Source organism: Hemicordylus capensis, chromosome 6, assembly GCF_027244095.1.
Source record: "Hemicordylus capensis ecotype Gifberg chromosome 6, rHemCap1.1.pri, whole genome shotgun sequence".
Taxonomy (NCBI): Eukaryota; Metazoa; Chordata; class Lepidosauria; order Squamata; family Cordylidae; genus Hemicordylus; species Hemicordylus capensis.
Genome location: NC_069662.1, coordinates 116914690 through 116938756, shown reverse-complemented (window position 1 = coordinate 116938756; position 24067 = coordinate 116914690). Strand labels below are relative to the sequence as shown.

The window sequence follows — 24067 nt, the reverse complement described above, 5'->3', positions numbered from 1 at the left end:
TGTTTGGAAATGCAGTCATATGCAATGACTGTGGTCTTGTTCGTGGTTTTGAACTATCACTGTTACACCTTTTATTTTCCCTGTAGTATAAACATTCCTTTTGCATTCTTTTTTATTATTGGATGAACTTCAGTCCAGTATTGCCTGAACTGAATTCACCTTTCTTCCTCATAGTATTTCACTCTCTCTATCAGGCATACTTTAGCTCTCCTTCCTTTTACATCCTCTTTACCAACAGCTGACATTTAAAAACTAATACTTTATAATAAGATATGAAGATCAACTGGGACTTGTTCAGTAATACGGCCTTAAGCTGTAAAGCACCTTGGTTAGTTAACACCACATTAAGTTCACATATAGCTCTCACAGCCTCTGTTCCTTCTCAAAGTCCACTATTGCTTTATGGTGGAAATTCTGTCACAGTTCTCATATGCCTGACAGATGACTAATGCATTTTGGTTTGAAATCTGTTTAGGCTTAGAGAGATAAATCTGAAACAAAACAAGTATATAATAGTTTAAGGAAATAATATTTTCTAAAAGCAATACCAAGTAAGAGCACTGTAGGATCCAAATTTAATTTTTGTCCCTCTGAGGTAAATGTTGTTAAGATCAATCCTAACAGCAGCTCAATAATTTCCAATTGCTGAAATTGCACCCTTTTATAGTGAAAGGCACAGGAAGCCATATTAAAACGTAGATCTCATTCAGCAGTGACCACATAACAAACTAGGAAAGCAAAACACACAGAGGCCTAGATATAGGAGAACTTCAACCTTCTGTGGCAACACGCAGATATTTCTCCTGGAATCTCAGCAGGAATTTCATTTCTCCAACTGGGAGCAATTTCAGCAGTTGGATTTATTTAGAGATCTATATCTCATCACAAATATCTCAAGGTGGCTAACAGAAATTACTAGAATCACAAGAATAAAACAGTAAAACTTTTTTTAAAAAAAATAACAAAAACCACAAGCTGGTGATCAGAAAACTTAATCATCCAATTTAAAAACAGACAGGGGGCACAAGGTATCATAAAAAGCAGCCAGATGATATTAAAAGCCCAAGAGAACAGGACCCTGGCACTTCAAAGAGTAACAAAGACACCAGGCAAACATGCCCAGGAATTTGGGTGCCGTGGCTGAGAAAGCCCTTTCATCATTAGCCAACTGTCTACCCTCAGATGGGGATACCTGGAGAAGCATCTCCTATAATTTTATCTTAATTCCTGTTAGGAAGGCAGTTCTTCAGTTCCCTAACTGGACTGGGATCAGGATTTCTAAATTTCAGCTGTAGCACCTTGAACTGAGCCTGAATCCCACAAGAATCGGTTTTTTACATGACGCCAAAGTCCATTGGGGATGATGGGAGTTGAAGTTCAACAACATCTGGGGACCCAGGTTGGAGAACCCCAGAGTTAAAGGGATTTTGATACACATGTATAATGCCAATTTACTTGTCCTTTTCGAGATCTTTTAAAGGGGTGGAAGCTTCAAAGTACCAATATTACGTCCATTTGTCCAAAAGTTTTCAGCTGGGATCTGATACATTCATGTAATCTCTCTCACTCCCCTAGATCACATACACTCCCCACCCCACCCACAACACACACATGCGACTCATCCGCTTCCTTCTGTCCCAGGTTGTGAAGTTCACACAATCCAAGAGAGGCTTTGTTTGAAATATGTATGTAACATGTTGTTTCCCCCCTCCTTCTATAGGACTTCTCCCTAATTGCCAGTTAAATGTAAAGTGTGCAGTAGAGTCGATGTTGACTCCTGGTGACCACACAGAGCCCTGTGGTTGTCTTCGGTAAAGTACAGGAGAGGTTTACCATTGCCTCCTCCAACGTAGTATGAGATGATGCCTTTCAGCATTTTCCTATATTGCTGCTGCCCGATATAGGTGTTTCCCATAGTCTGGGAAACATACCAGTGGGGATTTGAACTGTCAACCTCTGGCTTGCTAATCAAGTCATTTCCCTCGCTGTGCCATTAGGTGACTAGGCACTACAATACTAATCAAAGCAGGAGAAGATTTTGCACAGCTATAACCGAAGATGAAAACGATGGTTGATTTCCAAGCTCTTGACCACTACCTTCATGGTTTCATAAATTTGAGTGTTGGGTGCAATTTTGCTTGGGGGCGGGATCTGACTTCCCCTGTGGTGCACAGGATATTAAAAACATAGGAAAGGTTTTTAAAGCCATGAGATACACTCAGTGCATTGGTTTAGCAAAGCACCTACAATATGAAGCATATCTGGGCTCCGCTTTTAAAAGCATATGCCTTCGGGAATGAGAGGAGCTCCGAGGAAGGAGTGAAATTCCCCCCCATTCCCCACTGCAGTGAATGATGCTGGTTCATCAGAGCATACAGCAATTGGGCTGCTCTGCCAGGATGAGAATTGCTCCTGCCACAGCTTTGGAATGATTGTTCTGGGGCCAAAACCCTTAAAGGCAAGAGGCGCTTGCTGTCTCACTGGGGGTTCTGATGTTCCAGCTGTGTGTGTTTGTTTAATAAACACATGTTTTATCCCACATTAGCCTGCTTAAATACACAATCTACATCTCTACAGACTTAAAGAGCAAGCAATCACTCATGATGCCAGCCCTCACCTGTGCTGAAGGAATCTTGCCAAGAAAGCTTTCCAAAAGGGGAAAAACACACACCGCCATTTTGCTTAATGTTAGCTGGAGAAAATGTTCAGAGATGGGACAGAGAGTGAGCAAGATGAGGTTTGTGGAGGGTTTTAGTTAAGTGATCATTAAGGCTTTTATGACTCATGGCAGAGAATAAAAGCACCGTGCTAAATTACAGAATGGAAATATTCCATGTAGACATTTTAGGAACTTGGAAATAACACAGACTTTGGAAAAACTACTTCAGAAGCCTCCAATTAAATTTAAAAAACACGTTGCTTTCTGAAAACTCTCCATTTGCTTGCTATTTAGGAACACACCATTTAATGCTCTTGTGTGAAGCTAAATGTTAAGATGAAGTGGATGGTGATGTAACAGTCTAGTAAACTGATTTATGGATTGGCTGCAGACATTAGACTAGAGAGGGGGGTGGGAGGGAGAAAACGCTAACACAGATGCTTTTACTTTATCATTACTATTCTTAATATGAGCCACAAGAGCAACATGAGTACCAATTAAAGCATTTGTGATATAAGCAAGTAGGAATGAACACACAGACCTGCTTTATCGGGAACGTTAATGCTTTCAGCTTAAGTTGGAATCTTCATTGCAGTAAGATCTACTTTTGAACTGGTTAATGTATCTACTGCTTGCTATGAAAAGGTTTCAAATGTATGTATGCACACACAACATCCAATCTGATTCTGCTGTTATAGCACTGTTACAATACGTAACTTGCAATGAGGATAAATAATTAACAATTAATTCAGGCTATCCTGAGAATTGTATGCTAGAGATTGCACTAACACACGAGTAGAATGTATATCTTTTAAAATTACCTGTAATAAAATATATACTAGGGGAATTCACAGATTCACATTTCTTACAAGTCTACTGGCTGCTATGCATTTTACTTATTAAACATTAAATCACTTAGAGAAAATTACAGTGGGATGCACCCAAATTTAGTCATTTCTAAGCACCACTGAAATCAGTGAGGCAAGTTAGTATTGTTAAGTCTCACTACTTGCAATGGAACTTAGGAACTGCAACTTCCTTCAGATACAACCCAGTATCAAAATGTAGGTAAACACTTAATGTAACTGTTTTCATGACTAAGTGGACAAATGTATGCATGCATTGGAACAGCACCATAAATACACCACCAATTTATTTAAGAGATTGCAAAGATTCCTAATATCATTGCTGCCTGTTACTTCCAGAATGCCACAGCTTATTTCTCTTTCAGCATATGTGTGTGTGGGGGGGTGGGGTGGGGTGGGGTGGAGCGGTCTCTTGAATTTTAAATGCTTATCTTAATTCTGCAGCTAATAAACAGACAGCACCAATCAAATGGCATTCTGGCCAAATATCAAATATTAGTGGAAAACTAGAGTTGTGGAAGCATCACGTGTGAGCTTTTTATTTATACCTCATGCAGGTGTTACTATCTGGTATTTCTCAGTACATTCAGGTACTGTGTATTCTTCTCATCTGCTCTAGCTTTGGCAATTGACTCCACTTCAGTGAGACTGATAAAATAATGAACAGCCCTTTAATCTGCAGGAAACCATTCCAGTCAATTTATAAGAAATATTGCATTCCTTTGTAGGATGTGTAATTATTTTCTATTAATCATGCTCTATAAAGCTACATTATGTGGTTATTCTGTTATCACGAGGAAGAGGCCTGCAGTCAGCTCCCGACAATGTCTGGTAATTACTAACACAAAGCTTCTTTCTCCTTCTGTAGAAATGCTATCAAGATCCAGGAGCACTGTAATGCTTTATTGTATGAAAATAACACTCCAAAGAAATTAAAGAGGCACATAATGAATGGCTTAAAGGCAAATGTGCGTATGTTGGGGAGAAGTAGAGGGGAGGGAGGAAGGGGAGACAGAAAAATAGTTTCCGGGTTTTGGAAACAGAACTGTAAGAACAATCAGGAGTGGCATTTTCAAAAGGTGTTAATGACAGGTACCCACATTTCATCTGGGATCATTAGTGTCTTCCTCCTGAAATTCTTGCTAATCTGGCAGGAAATGCTCATTGGGCATATTCCTGGCTCTTGAATAATTTTTGGTTACAAGCCTACACACAGTTTGGCTGCTTAAATCCCATTGACTCCAAGGAAATTTAAGCTGCCTGTGTGCAAGATTTCAGTGTTTGAACTAACTTTAGTAAGGTTAGAACCTCACTAATGAGAAATAGTTTGGGATGGACTATTTAAAGGCATTTATTCCTTTAATGCGATATAAATGATAGATTCCAGCCAACTAGTGAAGAAATCTATACAGCTTAGTCGCCTGAGCACAATCAACTTCATTAAGCCACTTTTTATTAAAATAAAAGTGCCATCTACATACTTGACAATGAAGATGCTGAACTTTCAAATGTTGCCACAGTAGGATAAATGAACTGAAGGTTTCATTTCAAAGGGAGTGGGCACTGACAGCTGTGTATCTAAAAGTATTCTGAATGTCATGTTTTAAGACAGGAAAGTGAGATATACACATATGACCAAAAAATAAGGTGTTGAATGAACCATTGGTCACCGCAGGTGACTTATGTCTTTTCAGTCCTGGAGAAGGGGACAGCTATGCCATGGAAGAGACACAAATCTAAATCAAGGAAATTCTGCCTAGTCCCCAATAGAAGCTGGTCCCCTGGTATCTGTCTGGTCCCCAGTAGAACAGCTCTCCCCCACTCTGTCTCCCTCCACAAGGGGGAAAAAAAAACCCAGGCAGGATGACCAAAGTGTGTGTGTGTGGCGGGGGGAGAATAGTGGCAGAGTTCCTGGCCCAATTGTTTATTTCTGTCAGGCCAGTCCATTTTTTTGGCAGGGGGCAAGTATGCAGGCAGTTTATTAAAGTCCGCCCAACAGTTATGCAATCTTGCTTTGCAACAACTGCCCCCACCTTTATATTTTGAGCAGTTAGAGAAATCTGAGTGGATGATGAGTTATTTAAGGCAATTCCACGTAACCAATAAGCTACCCTTTAAGTTAATAAACAAAAATAAAAAGCCACTGTTTCAAATTATAAATTCATATTAACAGGACTCTGGAAGCTGCTTCCTCTTCTAATTTGTTCAAGAGATTTAGAGTAGTTGGGAAATGTTAAAACATTCTTTCGAGTAGTTGCAAAATGATAGATGGTCATCTTGGGAATGAATGAGATTTCTTCTCGTACAAAATGAGTGTTAAGAAGGAAACAAGAACAGGCAAAAGACCAAAGCAATGAAACAATGATTCATGCTAATCTTAGTGATTTCTTTCTAACATGGAAACCTTTTCTAGCCGAACAGAAGCTAAAGTGGCACTTGCTAGTAAACCCCCATATTCTATTCCTCATTTACTTAAAGTAAAGTTGTGCCATCAAGTTGGTGTAGACTCTTGGCGACCACAGAGCCATGTGGGTTTCTTTGGTAGAATACAGGAGTGGTTGACCATTGCCATCTCCTGCTCAGTATGAGATGATGCCTTTCAGCATCTTCCTACATCGCTGCTGCCCGATCTAGGTGTTTCTGGGAAACATACCAGCAGGGATTCGAACCAGCAACCTCTTGCTCCCTAGGCAAGTTACTTCCCTGCTGTGCTGTTAGGTGGCTCTCATTTTCTTACTGAACTGTCATTTTTAATCTACAATAAATACACATATCACATCAGGATTGATCTTAAGTTGGTTAGATGTATGATGCTGAATAAATTAAGATTAAGCATTATTTCAAGATTGTTAAAATATATTAATGGGTTACCTTAATTTCTCTTCTGTTGATTGGTATTTAAATTGTTTTATAGGATTACACACGGAAATAAATAAAATATTGTTATATAAAGTAAGCATGTTTGCTAAAATGGGGTTATGTTTATTGTAATAGATAGCAAGTGGGGGAAAATTAAAATGTTAGCAGGTATGCCTTTCAGTTAAGGTAACTGCACCGGGGGAACACAGACGGACTGGGTTTTGCTTGTTTTGCATGGCAACTCATCTTGCCATATAAAACAGTACACGACTCTCAAGCCTCGTTCCACTATCTGCAGCACCAAACTGGTGCAGCACCAAACTAGTCATAGGAACATAGGAAACTGCCATATACTGAGTCAGATCATTGGTCTATCTAGCTCAGTATAGTCTTCACAGACTGGCAGCGACTTCTCAAAGGCTGCAGGCAGGAATCTCTCTCAGCCCTATCTTGGAGAAGCCAGGGAGGGAACTTGAAACCTTCTGCTCTTCCCAGAGCGGCTTCATCCCCTGAGGAGAATATCTTGCAGTGCTCACACATCAAGTCTCCCATTCAGATGCAACCAGGGCAGACCCTGCTTAGCTATGGGGACAAGTAATGCTTGCTACCACAAGACCAGCTCTCCTCTCCCTAGTCCACTGGAATTGTTGTTATTTCTAAAGCAACAGAATCGCAAAATGCAGGAGAATCTCTCATGGCAATGCTGCAAGCAAGTAAGTTAGGCAAATGTACCTAAACTGTGCTTTTAGCTATCCTGCAGACTGATTAACATGGGAAGATCTGCATATGACCAGTGGGTTAGGGAGTCATGCCTTTTAGATAAGGGGTTGGACTAGACTGCCTTTTAAATTCTGTGATTCAAAAATCTTGCCAAAATATCCTCTGGCGTGGTCCAGGCTTCTCTCAGTGAGGTTCAAGTGATTTATTGTTCATTCATCTTTATTTCATTCATCTGCACAACAACCATGAAAAGTAGATCATTATTATGTTTAAACAGATGGTGAACTGAGTGTCTGTGATAAGCACAAAACACACAATGAGGGAATGGGGCTGGCATTTGAACCCAGATCCAAGACAAAACCTACTCTTGGTTAGGTAGGTTTTTGTGAAACCATTCAAATACAGAATCATTCCAAGCCTAGATTATTTTTTAGTAACTGAACACATTAGCATCTCTTAACTGTAATCTCTTTTACAGTTATACGATAATCATGCAAGTTTCTCTCTACAACATGTGGTTGGGCAGGGATACATTTGCCAGTTTCAAGGTGTTCATTATAATTAATTCAACACTGGTACAAAACAAATATTTAAATTATATGTTTCTCATCAGAAAAACATGTATGTATGTGTCTCAAAATGTGCCGATTAAATATACAAGCTATGTTCTGCAAAGGAATTCTGGATTTCTTGTTCTAACATAATTGGAGGGAAAGGTATACACTATCTTTAGAGAGTTTTGTTTTCTTATTAGACAAAATTTCTTCTTTGTCATGAACCGAGTAGCCTATTATGATCTTCTGGAGCAGGGATTCTCAATGTTGGGTCCCAGATATTAGTGGACTTCAACTCCCATAATCCCCAGCCCCAGTGGCCTTTGGTTGGGGATTATGGGAGTTGAAGTCCAATAACATCTGGGGACCCAACGTTGAGAATCCCTGTTCTGGAGGTCTGGTTGCCGCCAGCTCATTTGGTGGCGACTTGGGATTGGGCCTTCTCTGTAGCTGCCTTGGGGTTTTGGAATCTGCTCCCTACTGAAATAAGAGCATCTCCTTCTCTGTTTGCTTTTAGGAAGACCTTCAAGATCCTCCTGTTTTCTCACGCTTTTAAGTGAAATCAAATCAGTTTTATATTGTTTAATTTGTTTTTATTAGATTGTTTTTACTGTGTTTTCTAAATTTTACCTGTTTTTACTCTGTTTTATATTGTGCTTCAAGTTTTGTACACTGCCTGGAGATTTATATATCAGGCGGCATAAAAATATGATAAATAAATAAAAATAAATACAATTTCAAGTTATGAAACAAGAAAGGTTCCCACCTCCCACTGCCGAAGTCATTCTGATTATTTTCATATATTTCTGTAATTTAAAAAATTCAGGATAGTTTTGAGTACGTTCTTCTTTTACATGTAGTAAAGGCTCCACAGGTGCCTAAGCAAAGAATTAAGGATATGCTTCATTTTTCAGGACATTTGGCCTTGTGATGCACTGGCATGTGCTGTATTAGAAACAGGAAATGAGCATAGTTTGAGCTATACTCTTTGAGGTATGCCACCCATCATCCCAGTAAATGTTATTTATTGCTCTCAAAATAGGAGCACAGAAGTCTGGTTGGTAGAATGTCTGGTTATAGGGTAAGTGCTGAGCAGATTTCTGCTATAAGCAAGAAGAATGAAGGGGGCCTGCTAATATCCTTGACACAATGCCATAATCATTGGCATCTGGCACATGAAATTATGCACTCTTACAATCTGAAATCATGTCATGACAAGATAACACCCCTCCTTCGCCCTCTTCTATAACGTGGGTCACAAGATGCTCCTAAGCAAGGCTCTGATTCTGATGAAAACCTGCCGATTCATGCTAAAAGTTTTGTTTCATTGAACAATCATGCTCCAGGTCATCAGGAGCACTCCACATGTGAAACAACAAGATCTCTCTTATAAGCTAGCTTCTCATTAAAAGTATCACACTGAATCAACTTTGGGTTTATTGTCATGTTAAATTCCTTTGTGCCCTACAAAATAAGGAGATTGTGGAGGTTCTACCAGAAGACTTTTCTTGTATGAAAATCAGGATCAAGCATCAAAAAATAATAATCTACTAATAATATAGCAAGAAATTATTCAGTAGAACTGTTTTCTTTTTTGGTTTGGGCCCCAATAAATGTCATTTTCTAGAAATCTATGCACTTTTACTATGTTCATGTTTATTATTGCTAATATTTTAAATGACATTCTAGAAATATGATCTTGTGAACTTTTTGATTACAGGAAATATAACCCAAAGCAAGAGAAACTACATGAATATATATGTCATTAATCACTTTACTCTTCACATGCACATTTCCAGAATCAGGAGCACAAAGGAGAATGTTGCACTACCAGATGTGCCTGACCAGTCCGAAGTGACCACAGATAATGGGCAGGTTCAGATGTTGTATGGAACCTCAGTTGCAGCTGAGTTCTGCGCAGCCTTTCTGGAAAAGATTATGCTGAGACTGTTGGGTTTGGACATTGTGACCAAACTCAGTTTATTCTAACCTACTTGCTTCAGAAAACCCAAGCCATGAAACTTGTTTGAATCCTTAGGATTCAGGTCATTTGAACAAGTGGGTTATGATAAGCCAAGATTGGTGGGTTCAGACATCACAACCTATCTTGGCATATCCTAACCTAGAAAGGAAGTAGGCACTTGGGGGTGGGGCGGGGGGGATGGAAGGGAAGAGCACACTCTGAGGGAGGTTGCATGGAGCTTAGCCACAACCAAGGTTCTGTGCGACATGAGAACCTGTCCAAAATCTTTGTGTGTGCTGGTCAAATACAATAGGAAGTACTACTAAATACTGGACAAGCAAGTCCAGTTATTTGTATGCAATTGTCCACATTTTTTATGGGACACACACAAGCAGATTTACCAATGCAGCTGTAAATTAAAACCATCTAAATGTAGAATATAAGTTTTTAACATACCTAAGATACTTGTTTTAGTCATCAAAGTGTAATTGTCTTCAATAGTACTGGAGTCAATAGGGAGGGGAAATTCTGTCAAGGCATCGTGAGAAAAATACCTAGAATGGTTAGCTTTATTGGCTTAACTCCTGCGAAGATGATATTAGCTGGAGCACCAAGGATATATTTAGGCTGTTTTAATTCTAACTGGCCCGGTTATAATGTTATTTAAATTTTCTCTGTGGAAATATTGCTTTGTGCCTGCATAGGCACTTTATCTTTTGGTTCATACTGCATTCTTCCTACAACATATAATACTTACATTTAATTCCTTATCAGCAGAATAAGATTTCCTCGGGATTAATGTCAAGGGAGGGGGGAGGGTGATATATGATCAGAAAGTAATAAGCAGTAGCTAAGATCAAGATGAAGTTGAATTTATGACACTGTTTTCAAATTGCACACATTAGTGTCTCTCAACACCTGCATCTCTCATTTCTGACCACTAGATGGTGTAAAAAATGTTTTTAAAATTGCCCAAGGTGCCATAGAGCTGAAGCATTAATTTAGAGATTAAGAAATATTTGTTCAAGCCCTTAAGCTTAGGAAGCTCTAAATAATATTTTACCTTGATTACATTTTTAACAAACTCTTTGTCTGACTGGTAACACTCAGTCAGACCTTGAGCAGAAGTATAGTGGATGTCCAGACAGATTATTCTCTGGCATTTTGCTTCCCACAGCCTCTAAATTCACTGCTGGCAGAAGACCTTGTTTTGTTGAAAAAAGGGCAAGAACCTATGTGAAAATGACCATCCCCCTCCCCAAGTTTTGCAGAAGAACTGACTCCTAAGCAGAAAACGTGCATGTGGCTGGCTCGGCTACAACAGACCAAAATCTAAAAGAAAGGCCCAAACATATATTAATCTAAGGTACAATATAGGAAGCTAATGAAGGGAAAGGCAAATATGAAATTATTGTATACTAGCCGACCCCGCACAGAGCATCTGTGTGCTCTTTGGGGCCGGTGGTTACCTCTCCCCTCGCCCCACCTTCTGCCCCAGTCTCTGCTTCCTAACCGCAGCCGGCCTGTGCCGGGCCCAGCCGCCTCTCCCCACCACCACTTCTCCCCCCCCGCCCCCGCCCCCTTTCTTTCCCTCCTCCTGGGCCTTGCCTCTGCGGCTGGGCTGGGCCTGCTGCTGCCTCTGGCCTCCGTGGCCGGCCCGCCGCCACCACAGCAACCAATCCTCCTGAGTGCGCCTTAGCCAAACAGGCGCCTCCACTGCCCAGCCAATCAGCTGGGCGCTGGGACGCACATTCCAAGGCACACCCAGGAGAATTAATAATATAGAAGATTCGCTCCACCTCATGTTTCCTTTTAATAAGAAATGCTTTTTGTCCTGGGTCAAATAACTATACACCTTACCATTAAAAATCAAGATGTTACTGGTGGCTTGTAGGAGTGGGAAACTGAATTAACTCTTTGTTTATTCAATTAAGAAACAAGTACAGTCCAATAATGCTATCAAACAAAAAAGAAACTTATACTACCAGGAAGCTGTCTAGCATGTTTAGTAATGCAACTGAGTGGATAAAACGGCTTGGACCTATAAGACCTTAATTCAAATCCCTGCTTAGGGGTGTGCAGCCAGAACTGGTTCTATTCAATAATAGAATGGAGGTCCAATCCAGATTGAGATCACTGTGCAGGGGAGGGAGCTTTAATACTACCTTCACCACGAACCCTTCCTGCTGCAGTCCTGACCTGGATCAGGTCCTACACAGACACTATTTAAACATTAAAAAAGCTATTCTTTCTCTCTCTCTCACTCTCTCTCACACACACACCAGCCCTAATTGTGTTGGTTTGGGCTAGATGTCGTCTCTCAGTCCCAGTTCTTCATCTGTAAAATGGGAGTAAGAATGACCTAGCTCATGGGTACATTGCAAGGATAAGGCAACAGAAACATTATGAAACATAGAGATCTCAAATGTGATCTAATCATGATTATTAGGCCTGTGCACCACCCAAAATATCATCAATGCCAATCTGATATGCCCCCCCAAAAAATATTAAAAATGGGGGAGGGTGATACAGCCTCCCCAATGTTATCAGTACTGGGATGTCACTGACCTGACATTTTACTGTTAATCTTTATTGGAACCTGGCTCCCAAAGATGGCTCCAGACCTGGATTTGGGGGGCTGTACCCCTGAAACTGGGGGGTGGGGGCCAAAGGTAACCCACATACCCAGGTGCTTCCTTGGGGGTTACTTTGAACTCCACCCCCAATTTCAGGGTACAGTGCTTAAACACCAGCCCTGAAATAAGAGAGTGAGAGAGGCCAAGGTAACCTTCCAGGAAGCACCTACTAGGTCAGTGGGTGCTCTCTGGGGGGTTAACCTGGCTCACCCATCCCCCAATTTTGGAGGCACAGTCCTTAAAACTAGTCTGGAAAAGGCTTGGAAAATTTCTCCAAGCTGCCGGGCTGGTTTTGTTCTAATATTACTATTGGAAGTAGAAATAATTCTGATAGGGCAGCAGTGATTTTAGGCGCAATTCCAACTACTGGGGCTCCCTGCTGTTGTATTGGAAGTCCTTCCAATAATGCCTGATAGTGGGCATATTGGGTCCAGTAGATATTCCTACCAATAGAACTGCACAGCCCTAATTATTATTATTGCTTTGCTAAATTTACAATGAAACAGAAGAAATGCATTGTCCAGTTATCATCAGCAAAATAACTTTTTGTATGATTCATTCTAGCTGCTCTCACACCTGTTTAATGATACATTGCACTTTACTGATAAGGAATGGTGTGCTGCAAGGGAACTCCATATTGCTGTTGAAAGCATCATCATATCATCAGTTGATAGTGGTGGGATCCAATAAAGGTTTTCTCAGAGGGTCATCAGGCTTCCAGGCCCAACAGCGGCTTAATGTTAGAGATGCCCTGTAGCTTTTCCATGGCAAAGACAGAAAATGGTCTGAGCAGTCAAAGTAGAACAATGGCACAGTTGGCACCTTGTAGAAGCACTTTCCAGGAGACCACAACATGTCACTGGAATGATTCTCACTGTAAGATATATACTTGATGTAGTAAACCAAACACATAAGAACAGCCCTGCTGGATCAGGCCCAAGGCCCATCTAGTCCAGCATCCTGTTTCACACAGTGGCCCACCAGATGCCACTGGAAGCCTACAGGCAGGAGTTGAAGGCATGCCATCTCTCCTGCTGTTACTCCTGTGCAACTGGTATTCAGAGGCATCCTCTGAGGCTGGAGGTGGCCTATAGCCCTCCGGACTAGTAGTCGCTGATAGACCTCTCCTGCATGAAGTTATCCAAACCCCTCTTAAAGTTATCCAAACCCCATCCAGGTTGCTGGCTGTCACCACATCTTGTGGCAGAGAATTCCACAAGTTGATTATGTGTTGTGTGAAAAACGCCACATGTTTTGTGGTAATTTCAGTCTGATATTCATGATATTCATATTCAATTCTGTGGGGCAGAATTGTACCTCCCTTTCGAAATTGTACCTCCCTTTGGTAATTTCAGTCTGATATTCATGATATTCATATTCAATTCTGTGGGGCAGAATTGTACCTCCCTTTGGAAATGTAGAAAAATTAGCTGATATGAGAACATGGTAGATAAGAGAAAAGATTAAAAAAAGATTGCATGTTGAAGATGGGCTGAATGCCTCAGAATATATGTTCATAAGTTCTAGTTGCTTTTGAGAGCAAAGTGTGACATGAAAGATGTTCAGTCAATTCAGAATCAGCACATACAAGACGTACCAAAGAAAATGAAGCAAAACATACACACACACACACACACACACGATAGTAGTTGACAAGGCGAACTTTTACATGCAATTAAGCTCATTGTCTCCCCGAGGGAAAGGGAAGTTACATAGTGGCTGGTAGCCAAAATTCCAAGCATAGATAAACATGCTCTTAAGACAATTCCTGTTGCACAATTACACTTCAGATGTGATTACATTCAATTGACAAAATAATTAATGTGTAAGGAACTTCTGATTGAATGCAAAGGGCGTAAAGGAAATGCCAGTTTCCCCACACCCTTGAAGACTGCAAGACTGCATGTTTTTAACTTCAACTATCTCTTCATACCCATCTATTCTCAGGACGATACAGTACCTTGCTGAGAATGTAGATAACGTCACCACGTTTGAATGTCAGCTCATCAGGAACATCTCCAGTACAGTCCCACATACCTTGATAGAAATTAGCATAATCGGTTTTCTTATTGCCTGGGGAAGGAAAGGGTGCATACATTAGATTTGTCAGCATATGTGACCAGGGTTATTATCAAGGTTACAAATGTAAATCACCACTCAAAGGCGGCTCTGTGAAAGAAGATTTTTCAACTTTTTTTGTTGGAAGTTCACCCCTGCCCCCCGCTGGTCAGGTCCCATAGGAGTGTGATGAGAAAGATGAAAAACAAGTTCCACTTCTTGCCGCCTCCCAACCTGCTTTTCTTAAAACATGCAGCTACAAGTTCTCACAATGCAGTGTGGAGCTTTACCACAGCCCTACCAGCGGCATGTATTTTCTCATATGAAAAGGGGATAATGCTGCTGCTCACGTTAAGAGAACATGCAAAGAGGGGCCAAACAAGCACTTTGTAGCACTCAATATTTAGTCTGGAAAAAGACAAACGCCTCCTCGGAAAATGTCTCTTCCCCCTGCTCCCTCTCTCTTTGGGGGGCTAACGCTAGAATACCGCAGTATCTGCAAAGCTAACCTTGCTGAAGCTGCATTTTTAAAATATTTGTGTCAGCACCAGCTTAGGACATTAAGTTCTGGCTAAATATGCAACACACACTGCAGCCATAAGCTCATCCTTCTAAGAACATAAGCACAATGAATGTGTTACGTTCAAACTGCCATACAGACCATTAACTGATTGATTATTTTAGCACTGTTTGCTCTGTAATGCCACCATAACAGAGTAATAAATGCTTTGTCATATGCTTGCCATACAGAGGAGCATTTACTGAAGCACAGAATTCCACACAGCTCAAATGCATGAGAAGCTTCTGTGTACATGGCAAACCTTTTCCTGTTTTCAATTCCATGAAAAGTTAACCCAGCAAGAACACAAGCAACACCAACAAGACAAACAGCATGTTCTGCTTAAACTAAGATGCAAATAATCTGCATCTACTAATTGAGATACAAGTATCCCAGAACTGATTGGTTAAGATCTTAGTTTTATTAGAAAAGAGATAAACTGCCATACTGATAATCTCCAAAAGATGCCATTGACATCTGCATGTCATCAGTACTCCAAATAATTATTTATATCTTTCTGCATAAAACTATATAATTAACATTCATTACATCTGCAAGATCCTCATCTAATTCAAGGTGGATGCACTGTTTTAGAAAACATACTTCTCATTTTAATGATCATCTTCATTTGACAAAAAAAAAAAATTAAACTGAAATTTCACTACTTCCTAAGGTAGTAAGATTACACACAGACCTTCCAATGCTACATTCACCTCCATTCACAAGAGCCATAAGCAGATATTTCACTGATCTGCCTTCAGCTTGAGGCAAAATCTACAATTTCAGGGCATGCTTTTACTCATTCATATAAGAAATGACTTGACTTCTAGTATATAAACACTAGAGGGCACTCAGGATGGCACAATATATGGGATTGTGCATGCACGGTTTATTCTGGGTAATTTCTTTTTTTTGGTAAGCCATTTACTCACACTATGTTAAATATCTATATAGTGTACATGGAGTTATATTTCATTAGGATATATTAACAGCTTATAAATACTGCAAAAATATGCTTCATGCAATTTAGTTTCTCTCCTGCACACTACAGCTATGATAGAAATAAATAGTGCCTTAGATAAGGTGGTTGTTTTGACAGTGTCCCTATTTATTGAGGCTATTCTCACGATGGGGGGGAAACAGGCTACAGGAGCCCAGCCCGGTTTCTCCCCATCGTGAGAACCACCAGGCTCGCAGGTGAGCCTGGTGGTTCTCTGGCAGCTAGCCTGCCAAAGACGCCCTCCCCTTAAATGAGGTTAGCGGAGCAAGCACTCCGCTAATCCCATTTTCCCGATGACATGTTGTGGTCTCCTGGAGGCTAAAATGAGCCTCCCGGTGTCAGGGGTCTCCCCAGAATGCCTTGCGCACTTGTGGGGGGCATCCTGGGACTTCCAGGGACTGGTCGGCCCCCGATCCCTGCAGCTCCTACCAGCTCCGCGATGGAGCCAGTAGTCGTGTGGGCAGCTGATCTGGCCGTCCAGAAACAAGCGTCTGCTCATTTGCGGAGAGAGTGGGCTAAGCCCACTCTCCCCGCAGAACCCTCCCAAGCCCTACACATGGATTGTGTGTAGAGCCTCATTATGTTGCACTTATTCAACCCCAATATGGTTCTAGAGTCTCTACAACAAGCAAAGCAATTGTGCTTCCTGACATAGTAGGAGGGAGAGAACCAAAGCTCAGTGGAAGAACACATCTCTTGCCTTCAGAAGGTCCCAGGCTCAAATACCAGCACCTCCAGTAAAAGAGTCAGATAGCAAGTGATGGGAGACCTCTGCCTAAGATCCTTGAGAGCCCTCTGCGGCCCAGAGTAGACAACGAAGCTATTCTCACGAGCAGCAGGAACTGGGCTAAGGGAGCCGAGACAGGTTTCTGCTGCTCGTGAGAACCAACGGGCTCAAGGGCGAGCCCAGTGGCTCCATGGCAGCAAGTCTGCTTACAGAGCCACCCCTTTAAATGAGGTTAATGGAGCGAGCGCTCCGTCAACCTCGGTCTGTGGAGGAAGCGAGATCTCAGGAATGCACCACACACTTGTGCAGTGCATTACTGGGGCTCCGGAGGGTGGGGCACTGCGTCGCAGTGCTTCCTTTAACCCGACCCCTGTAGCTGCCGGGTGAGGCACAGAAGCACCGGAGTCCAGCTGCCACTCGTCTGGGTGGGCAATCCACCCACCTATTTATTTAAAATATTTCTACCCCACCTAAAACCCGCGTCTCTCGGCAGGTAGGCGATCGTCTGTGGGGAGAGTGGGTCAAAGCCACTCTCCTCACAAACCTCCTCCTGGCGCTTCACACTACTTGTGTGAAGCATCTCAATATCGGGCTAGATGGTCCAACAGTCCAACATGTATAAAGGAACCAACTAAACCCATATTCCAGGCCTGCAGGACATAAGACCTGGGGGCTGGATCTAGCCTTCAAGGACTTTTTTGCCAGCCCACAGGAAGGAAAGTCCTTCAACAACAGCAGGAGCCATGAAGAACACTAGGCTTGACTTATGGTAAGCAGCAGCAGCTCAATGCATTTGTCCACTTGAGACGAGATGTTCCTCTCCCATCTTGCTGGCCCCGCCCCTGTGCCAGAGCCCACTAACAACATCCCTTATCCCTCTTCTCCTTCCCCTTTCCTTCTGACCACAACCCTCTGCTCCCTTGCTTTCATTCATTTTTTTAATAATTAATTTTAGTGTAATAATCTATATATATATTTCTCCTGGGTGTGCCCAGGAAAAATGCGTCCCGGCAGCCCAGCTGATTGGCTGAGCTGCGGGGGCGCCTGATTGGTCCTGGCGCACCCAGGACCAATTGCCTGGCTGGGCGGCTGCGGAGGCAAGGCGGCTGGCCCAGCCGCGGAGGGCCAGGTGGCGGCGGGCCCGGCAGCGGGCCAGCTAGAGGCACAGATGCTCTGTGCCCGGGCCCACTAGTTAATAATTATTACATGTAATAATTAATGTGCTGAAAGTTGATCTTGGCCCCTACACACTAAGTCATGGCTGTTCCTGGAGCACCAGGACACTGGAGTTGTGCACCCCTGCTGTAGTCACTGGCTGGGGAATGGAAGCGGCGTGGCTTCTTCTGCAACTGGGCAGAATGCGGCCTCCATGTTCTTCTGTGTGTCTCCAGATCTGTAAAGCCTGGAGATTAACTTTTATTTAAAAAGAAATGCACAAAATTCAGAGTAAAGCAGGGTTGCATAATGTTGGCCCTCGAGCAGTTGTTGGAGTACAAGTCCCCAACCATCTCCAACTACAATGGCCAATAATCAGGGATGATGGGAGCTGTAGTCCAACAACAGCTGGAGGACTGAAGTTCTGCAGTCCTGCTCTAAACACAGGTAGCTGCCTTATCCTGATTCAGACCATGGGTCCATCTAGCTCAGTAATGTCTACTCTGACTGGCAGCAGCTTCCCAGGGTTTCAGACAGAAGTGTTGCCCAGCCCTACCTGGAGATGCTAAGAACCTAACCTGGGACATTCTGCATGCAAAGCAGAAGCTTTGGCAGTGAGCTACAACCCCATCCTCTGAGTTGTATCCCTCCATCCCTGAGAGGCTCATCAGGTACCAAATCTACTTGCCTTTTTATTTGTCCGGGTCTTTCAGCATGTTAATAAGATAGTTTTAATGACTTATCCTCTTGCCTTCTGGCTGTTGTTGGTTTTTTTTTAACTCAGTCTTTGTTTCTGCTGTTTGATGCTTAATGTTCATATTGTTTTTTAATTTTAATATTGTTCATTGCTCTCTGAGTGATTAGCTGAAGGGCAGCAAACAAAATTTAAAAATAAAAGGAAAAGAAAACAAGCAAGGACTTTCCAGTGCTGGCACCCTACCTAAATAATGATCTTCACTCTGGGACTCCCTGAGGCTACTCACATGGATGTGCAAAACCGGGCTAAGAAAGCCCAGCCCGGTTTCGCACACACATGTGTACTGGCGGGATCAGGCCTGATCTGTTGACACTGTGGCAGCAAACCTGCTTGTAGAGCCTCCCTCCAAAACAAGGTTAGGATAGTGAGCGCTCTCCTAACCTTGTTTTCTGGGTCGTCTGTCAACCGAGGCTGCTTACAGACTGCAGCGCTCTCGGGGAGATTCCTCATAATGCAGTGCATAAAAGGCTCACCGTGTTGCATCCTTTCCAGGTTTTGGGGGAAAGAATGAAAACTACCTTGCTTCACCAGGTCTTGGGGTTTACACTACGGTCCTATGTATGTTTGCTCTTCAATCACTTTCACCTTTTTTATTATTATTACATTTATATCCCACTCTTCCTCCAAGGAGCCCAGAGCGGTGTACTACATACTTAAGTTTCTCTTTCACAACAACCCTGTGAAGTAGGCTAGGCTGAGAGAGAAGTGACTGGCCCAGAGTCACCCAGCTAGTATCATGGCTGAATGGGGATTTGAACTTGGGTCTCCCCGGTCCTAGTCCCAGTCCTATTTATGCAAAGGAGGCTAGATGGACCCAATTTTAAAAAGCACAGAGTTGCCATATGGCCCAAAGGGTTGCGTTTTATTTGGGTTCTAGTAACAAACCCACTATCTCTTTAGAGCAGTGGGGTTCAATCTCTTTTGATAATAAGTGTACCTCTTCTGCCTGAAACCTTCAGCTCAGATCCCCATCAAGGTGTCTGTGTGTTCATGCGCATACACACACACACACACACTTAAATGTTACAGTAATGAGACAGACTATCACAATCACTGGCTTACATCCAGACTATTATTCATGAGTAAAGTTATTCATGAGTAAAGTAAGCCGTCAAGCCAATTTTGACTCCTGGTGCCCACAGAGCCCTGTGGTTTTCTTTGGTAGAATACAGGAGGGGTTTACCGTTGCCTCCTCCCATGCAGTATGAGATGATGCCTTTCAGCATCTTCCCATATCGCTGCTGCCTAATATAGTACCAGCGGGGATTCGAACCGGCAACCTTCTGCTTGTTAGTCAAGCATTTCCCCACTGCGCCACTTAAGGTGCATTCATGAGTACTCCTACTGAAATTAAACATTAAACTTAATCTGTATGAAAATCAGTGACTGTAATAGTCAAGTCCTCTGATCAGGAAGCAACGGAGCTGCATCCTAATCAGCTAGGGAGATGGGTAAGTTGAGGAGCTCTCACCCTGACAAGCCTTAGAAATTCTAGGGGGTTGTGTATCCCTTGGTTGGGAACCACTCGTTTAGAGCATTAAGCAGCCTGGATCCTAAGCTTTCCTTCTTTTTAGCTTGTGGCACCACCCAGAGCCTTTGGATGGGGCAGTACAGAAATGTAATAGATGGATGGATGGATGGATGAAACAGGACAATGTGGAGGCAGTATTCTCCCCAATTGCTCATTATTAACAACAGCAGTTAAAGGGGAACTTTATCACCCTACTCCACACTAGTTATGAGGAGGAAAGCAGCCTCATCCCCACTTCTGGCGCCAACACGAGGCAAGGGCTTGGCACAGCATGCAGTACAGGATGTACTGGAGAAGACGTTATTGCCATCACTAAGCGGAGCTTCCTGCCCTGTACCTCAGTCCAGTAGAAAGCAGGAATTCATGCACCCAGCTAGGTGTGAGTGGATTCAATTATATGAATTTAGTTCGTCATCGTCACCCTTTTGGGAACTGAGTAAGCATGTTTTGTTTCTCTGCTTAATTGACATTTGAACAGGGTGATGGTTTGTTTTTGTTTTTGCCTACTTCACAGGTTGAGTTCAGGCATCACAAAGAACTAGAGTTTATTTTATTTAAAGTTCCTTTAACAAACCTGGATTGAAACTACAGATTATGACCAAATCTTGCTTTGCTTTGCCGTATTACAGTTTATTCAAATCCCACCCCTTTTCCCTACCTCCCATGGCCTTTCTCTATGTGAGAGCCCCGAGAGGCAGAGTTAGTGAAATAAACCAAGATTAAATCATGATTGTGGGTTATGACATCACACAAGACCATTGCTAGGCCAAGCTAACCAAATGAAATCTTGGGTTTCAGACTGTGGCTTGACTGCCTGAAATTCTCCCTTAGGAGATCCCCACCCCACTAAAGGCTATAGCAGCAAACATTGAGTCCTTTCTTAGACGATTGCCCGCGGAGCCCTGGGCAGCTGGATCAGCCGTCCACACAACTGCCAGCTCCGTCACAGAGCCGGAGGGGATTGGGGGCCATGTGACCCCTGGAAATTCCAGGATGCCCCACACAAGTGCATGGGGCATCCTGGAGAGACCCCCAGGGCCGGAAGGCTGGTTTCAGCCTCCCGCCGGGGTCCTTGTGTGTTGCCGCGGCGTGGAGCCGCACTGCAGCAATACACGAGCAAATAGATGGGGTTAGCAGAGCGCTCACTCTGCTAACCTCATCCAAGGGGAGGGGGAATTAGGAGGGTTTGCTGCCAGGAGCCACATGGCTCCCGTGGCAGCACACAATCGGGCAAATGCGTGCTAGGCTCCCTTAGCCCGCTTTTGCCTGATGCTGAGAATCTCCTCACTGTATTAAAAACCCCATGGTTTGTTTGAAAACTGGCACGGTTTCAGACATATAAACTCACCACAGTTAGATGAAACAAATACCTGAATGCCCATGCTGTTTTTTAGGTGGGTTTGATTACATACTAGTTAGGTTCTGATGATTACACCTGGCAGGTATGATGCGGGTAGTAAAATGAGAGAGGCAAGCCTAGATCATGGAAGACAAAGGAAGAGGGCAGGACCCAAATAAACTATAATATGGTGGAACCAAGATTTGATCATTGTCCATGGCAGCAATCTGGGTTTGTCAAAAGAAAACTTTACATAAAATAAGCTGTGGTTCCACATGCTGTCTGAACTCACCCGATGAAATAGGCAAAAAACACACTATGAGGCAGTTCAGGAGTGGTTTACCCAAACCAATCACTTGGGGCTGGATGGCACAAAGGAAAATGGGATGGGACTTCTTTCAGGCTTTGCCAGAATCACCAACTTCAAAGCCGCAGTGGCTGTGGGGGTGGAGGGAAATGCTTATTAAAGTGCTGGCAAGGAAAAGCAGGGACTAGACGGTGTCTGATCTACTGCTTGGAGCTAGGGTGGGATCACCCAAACAGAATGATTAAAGGATGTTGCCATCATGGCGCTATTCCTGGAGTTAGGTACTGCACTGTAGAGCAGGGAAGAGGTTACTAGGTTAAGATAAAACTCGCTGCAGATTTCACAAGCTGTGGCCCTTTGAACCCACTCTTCGCTGTCTCGTGTGTTTATTGGGCGTGGGGGCAATGACAATGTGCTGTCACAATCAAAGGCAAGAATTATTATGCAGTAATTCTGGAGTCATTTGAAATGTAGTACCTGATTGTGACAGGGTATAGTTTGAATTGTGCGACTTGAACTGCTGTGTGGACACTCTTGCCCTACAGATGGGGACAGAAAGACTGGATTTGTCAGCCTTCTGACCCCTTAACACGCACCCCCTTAAATATTTTTAAGAGTCAACATTAACCCGGAAGTATTATTTAGTTCTCTAACCGTCTAAACTACATGAGTACGAACTTTCAGTCTTCAGTGTCAAATTCTGCAACTGGCAATATGGGGTAAATATTTCTGCGTACAACCACAATACTATTGGAATACTTTTTACTATTTGCAGACTAACGTCTGAAATGATGCAAGGTGCTTTCTGAACCTGAATGATTTGTGCTATAGAGGCTTTTCTCACAACCTCCCAAAAGTGGGCTAAGGGAGCCCAGCCCGCTTTGGGGAGGTCGTGTGCTGCAACAGGAGCCGCGCAGCCCCTGGCAGCAAACCTCCCAAAGTACCCCTCCCCTTAAATGATCATCATTCACCATGGTGTGCCACGGCGACTCACAAGGAGACCCCTGACCAGGAGGCTCCAATAAGACTTCTGGCTTCGGGGGTCTCCCCAGAATGCGGGGCGTTCTGGGACTGACGGGGGCCGGGCGTGACGGAGCTGGTAGTTGTGTGGGCGGCCGATCCAGCTGCCAAGGGCGAGCTCCCTGCTCGTTTGCAGGGAGAGTAGGCTAAGCCCCTTGTCTTTGTGAACAGAATGCTTCCTCACCTATGTGAAAGTAGAATTAGATGCAACAAGAAATGCACAGTCCATCTTTGAGGGGATAGGACTGTAGCATGGGATGTTAACCTCTCTCCCTGCCATGCCATCTGTCTGAAAAAAAATGGCCCCCTAAGTTGCTAATTGCCCCTAGAGGACAGCTGCTATTTCTATCCATTTGCTTTTTCCTTCTGTAGCAGCTTCACAGGAGGGGAGACAGTTTCATGGAGGAAACAGTTAAAATGGAAAAGGGTTAACCTGCTCTCCCCTGCATGCTGTGGGCCCTGAACTAGTTTGGGGCCCTGCTATTTTTGGTTTACACTTTAGAAGATATTTGTCATATTGGTTTGACCTTGAGTGCGCTGTGGCATTTGGCGTCCTGCACCTCAAACTCAGCTTGCATACTAGGCTAGTAGCAGCCCTACAGGCCCCATACAATCCAAAAGGTGGCTTAGGGTGAAATAGCAGGCAGTCACTTGGCTTAGGGATGTCCAAACCGGCTCGACATTGAACGGGTTCGACATCGAGCTGGTTCGGTTTGCAGTCCGAGGTCGAACCGAACCACTCCATTTGGTCCGGCCCCGAACCGAACTGGGGGGTTCGAGGGGGTGCCGGACCGAACTGGTCCAGTCAGGGTCGAGTCCAATCCGGTTCGAGTCCAATCCGGACTCAAACTGAACCGGGCCAGTCGTTTCTGTGCTCATCCCTAACTTGGCTGAAGGGGAAGGGCTCAGATTCTACTTTGGGGTGGGTAAATTTCCTGAATCACAGCTGAGAGGTTCATTCTCTCTCTCACTCACTCCCTCCCCTAGTTTGCTAATTGTTTTGTTTATTTCACTTATATCCCTCCCTCCCTTGAGTATAGGGTAGCCTACATCGCTTGGATGAGAGGTAGCATGCACAGCTTATGCTCTGACCAGGCTCCATCCTGACATGAAATGGGAGCATGCCTTTACTGTATTATTAGGGATATTTTATATACCACTTTTTCACCCACCTACCCCCAAACCTTCTCTAGGCAGTTGACACAGCAAAAGGGCCCACAACTGAAAAAGGAATACACAGCAAATACCAACAACAGTACTGGAAGGACGCTATGCTGGGATGAATATGGACAGTTGCTCTCCCTCTGCTAAATAAAAGGCAAGGCTGAGGCAGCCACTCCTTTAAAAGGTACCTCTT

The 24067-nt window shown here is 43.3% G+C and overlaps 1 protein-coding gene across 1 annotated transcript in view; it reads right to left on the bottom strand.

Annotated features, from left to right (window-relative positions):
* Positions 1 to 24067, bottom strand: part of SKAP2 (src kinase associated phosphoprotein 2) — a 170659-nt gene that overhangs the window by 5476 nt on the left and 141116 nt on the right. Inside the window, exon 11 of the mRNA XM_053263889.1 lies at positions 14218 to 14330. Coding sequence (XP_053119864.1) covers positions 14218 to 14330 — 113 coding nt within the window. The remainder of the gene's footprint in view (positions 1 to 14217; positions 14331 to 24067) is intronic.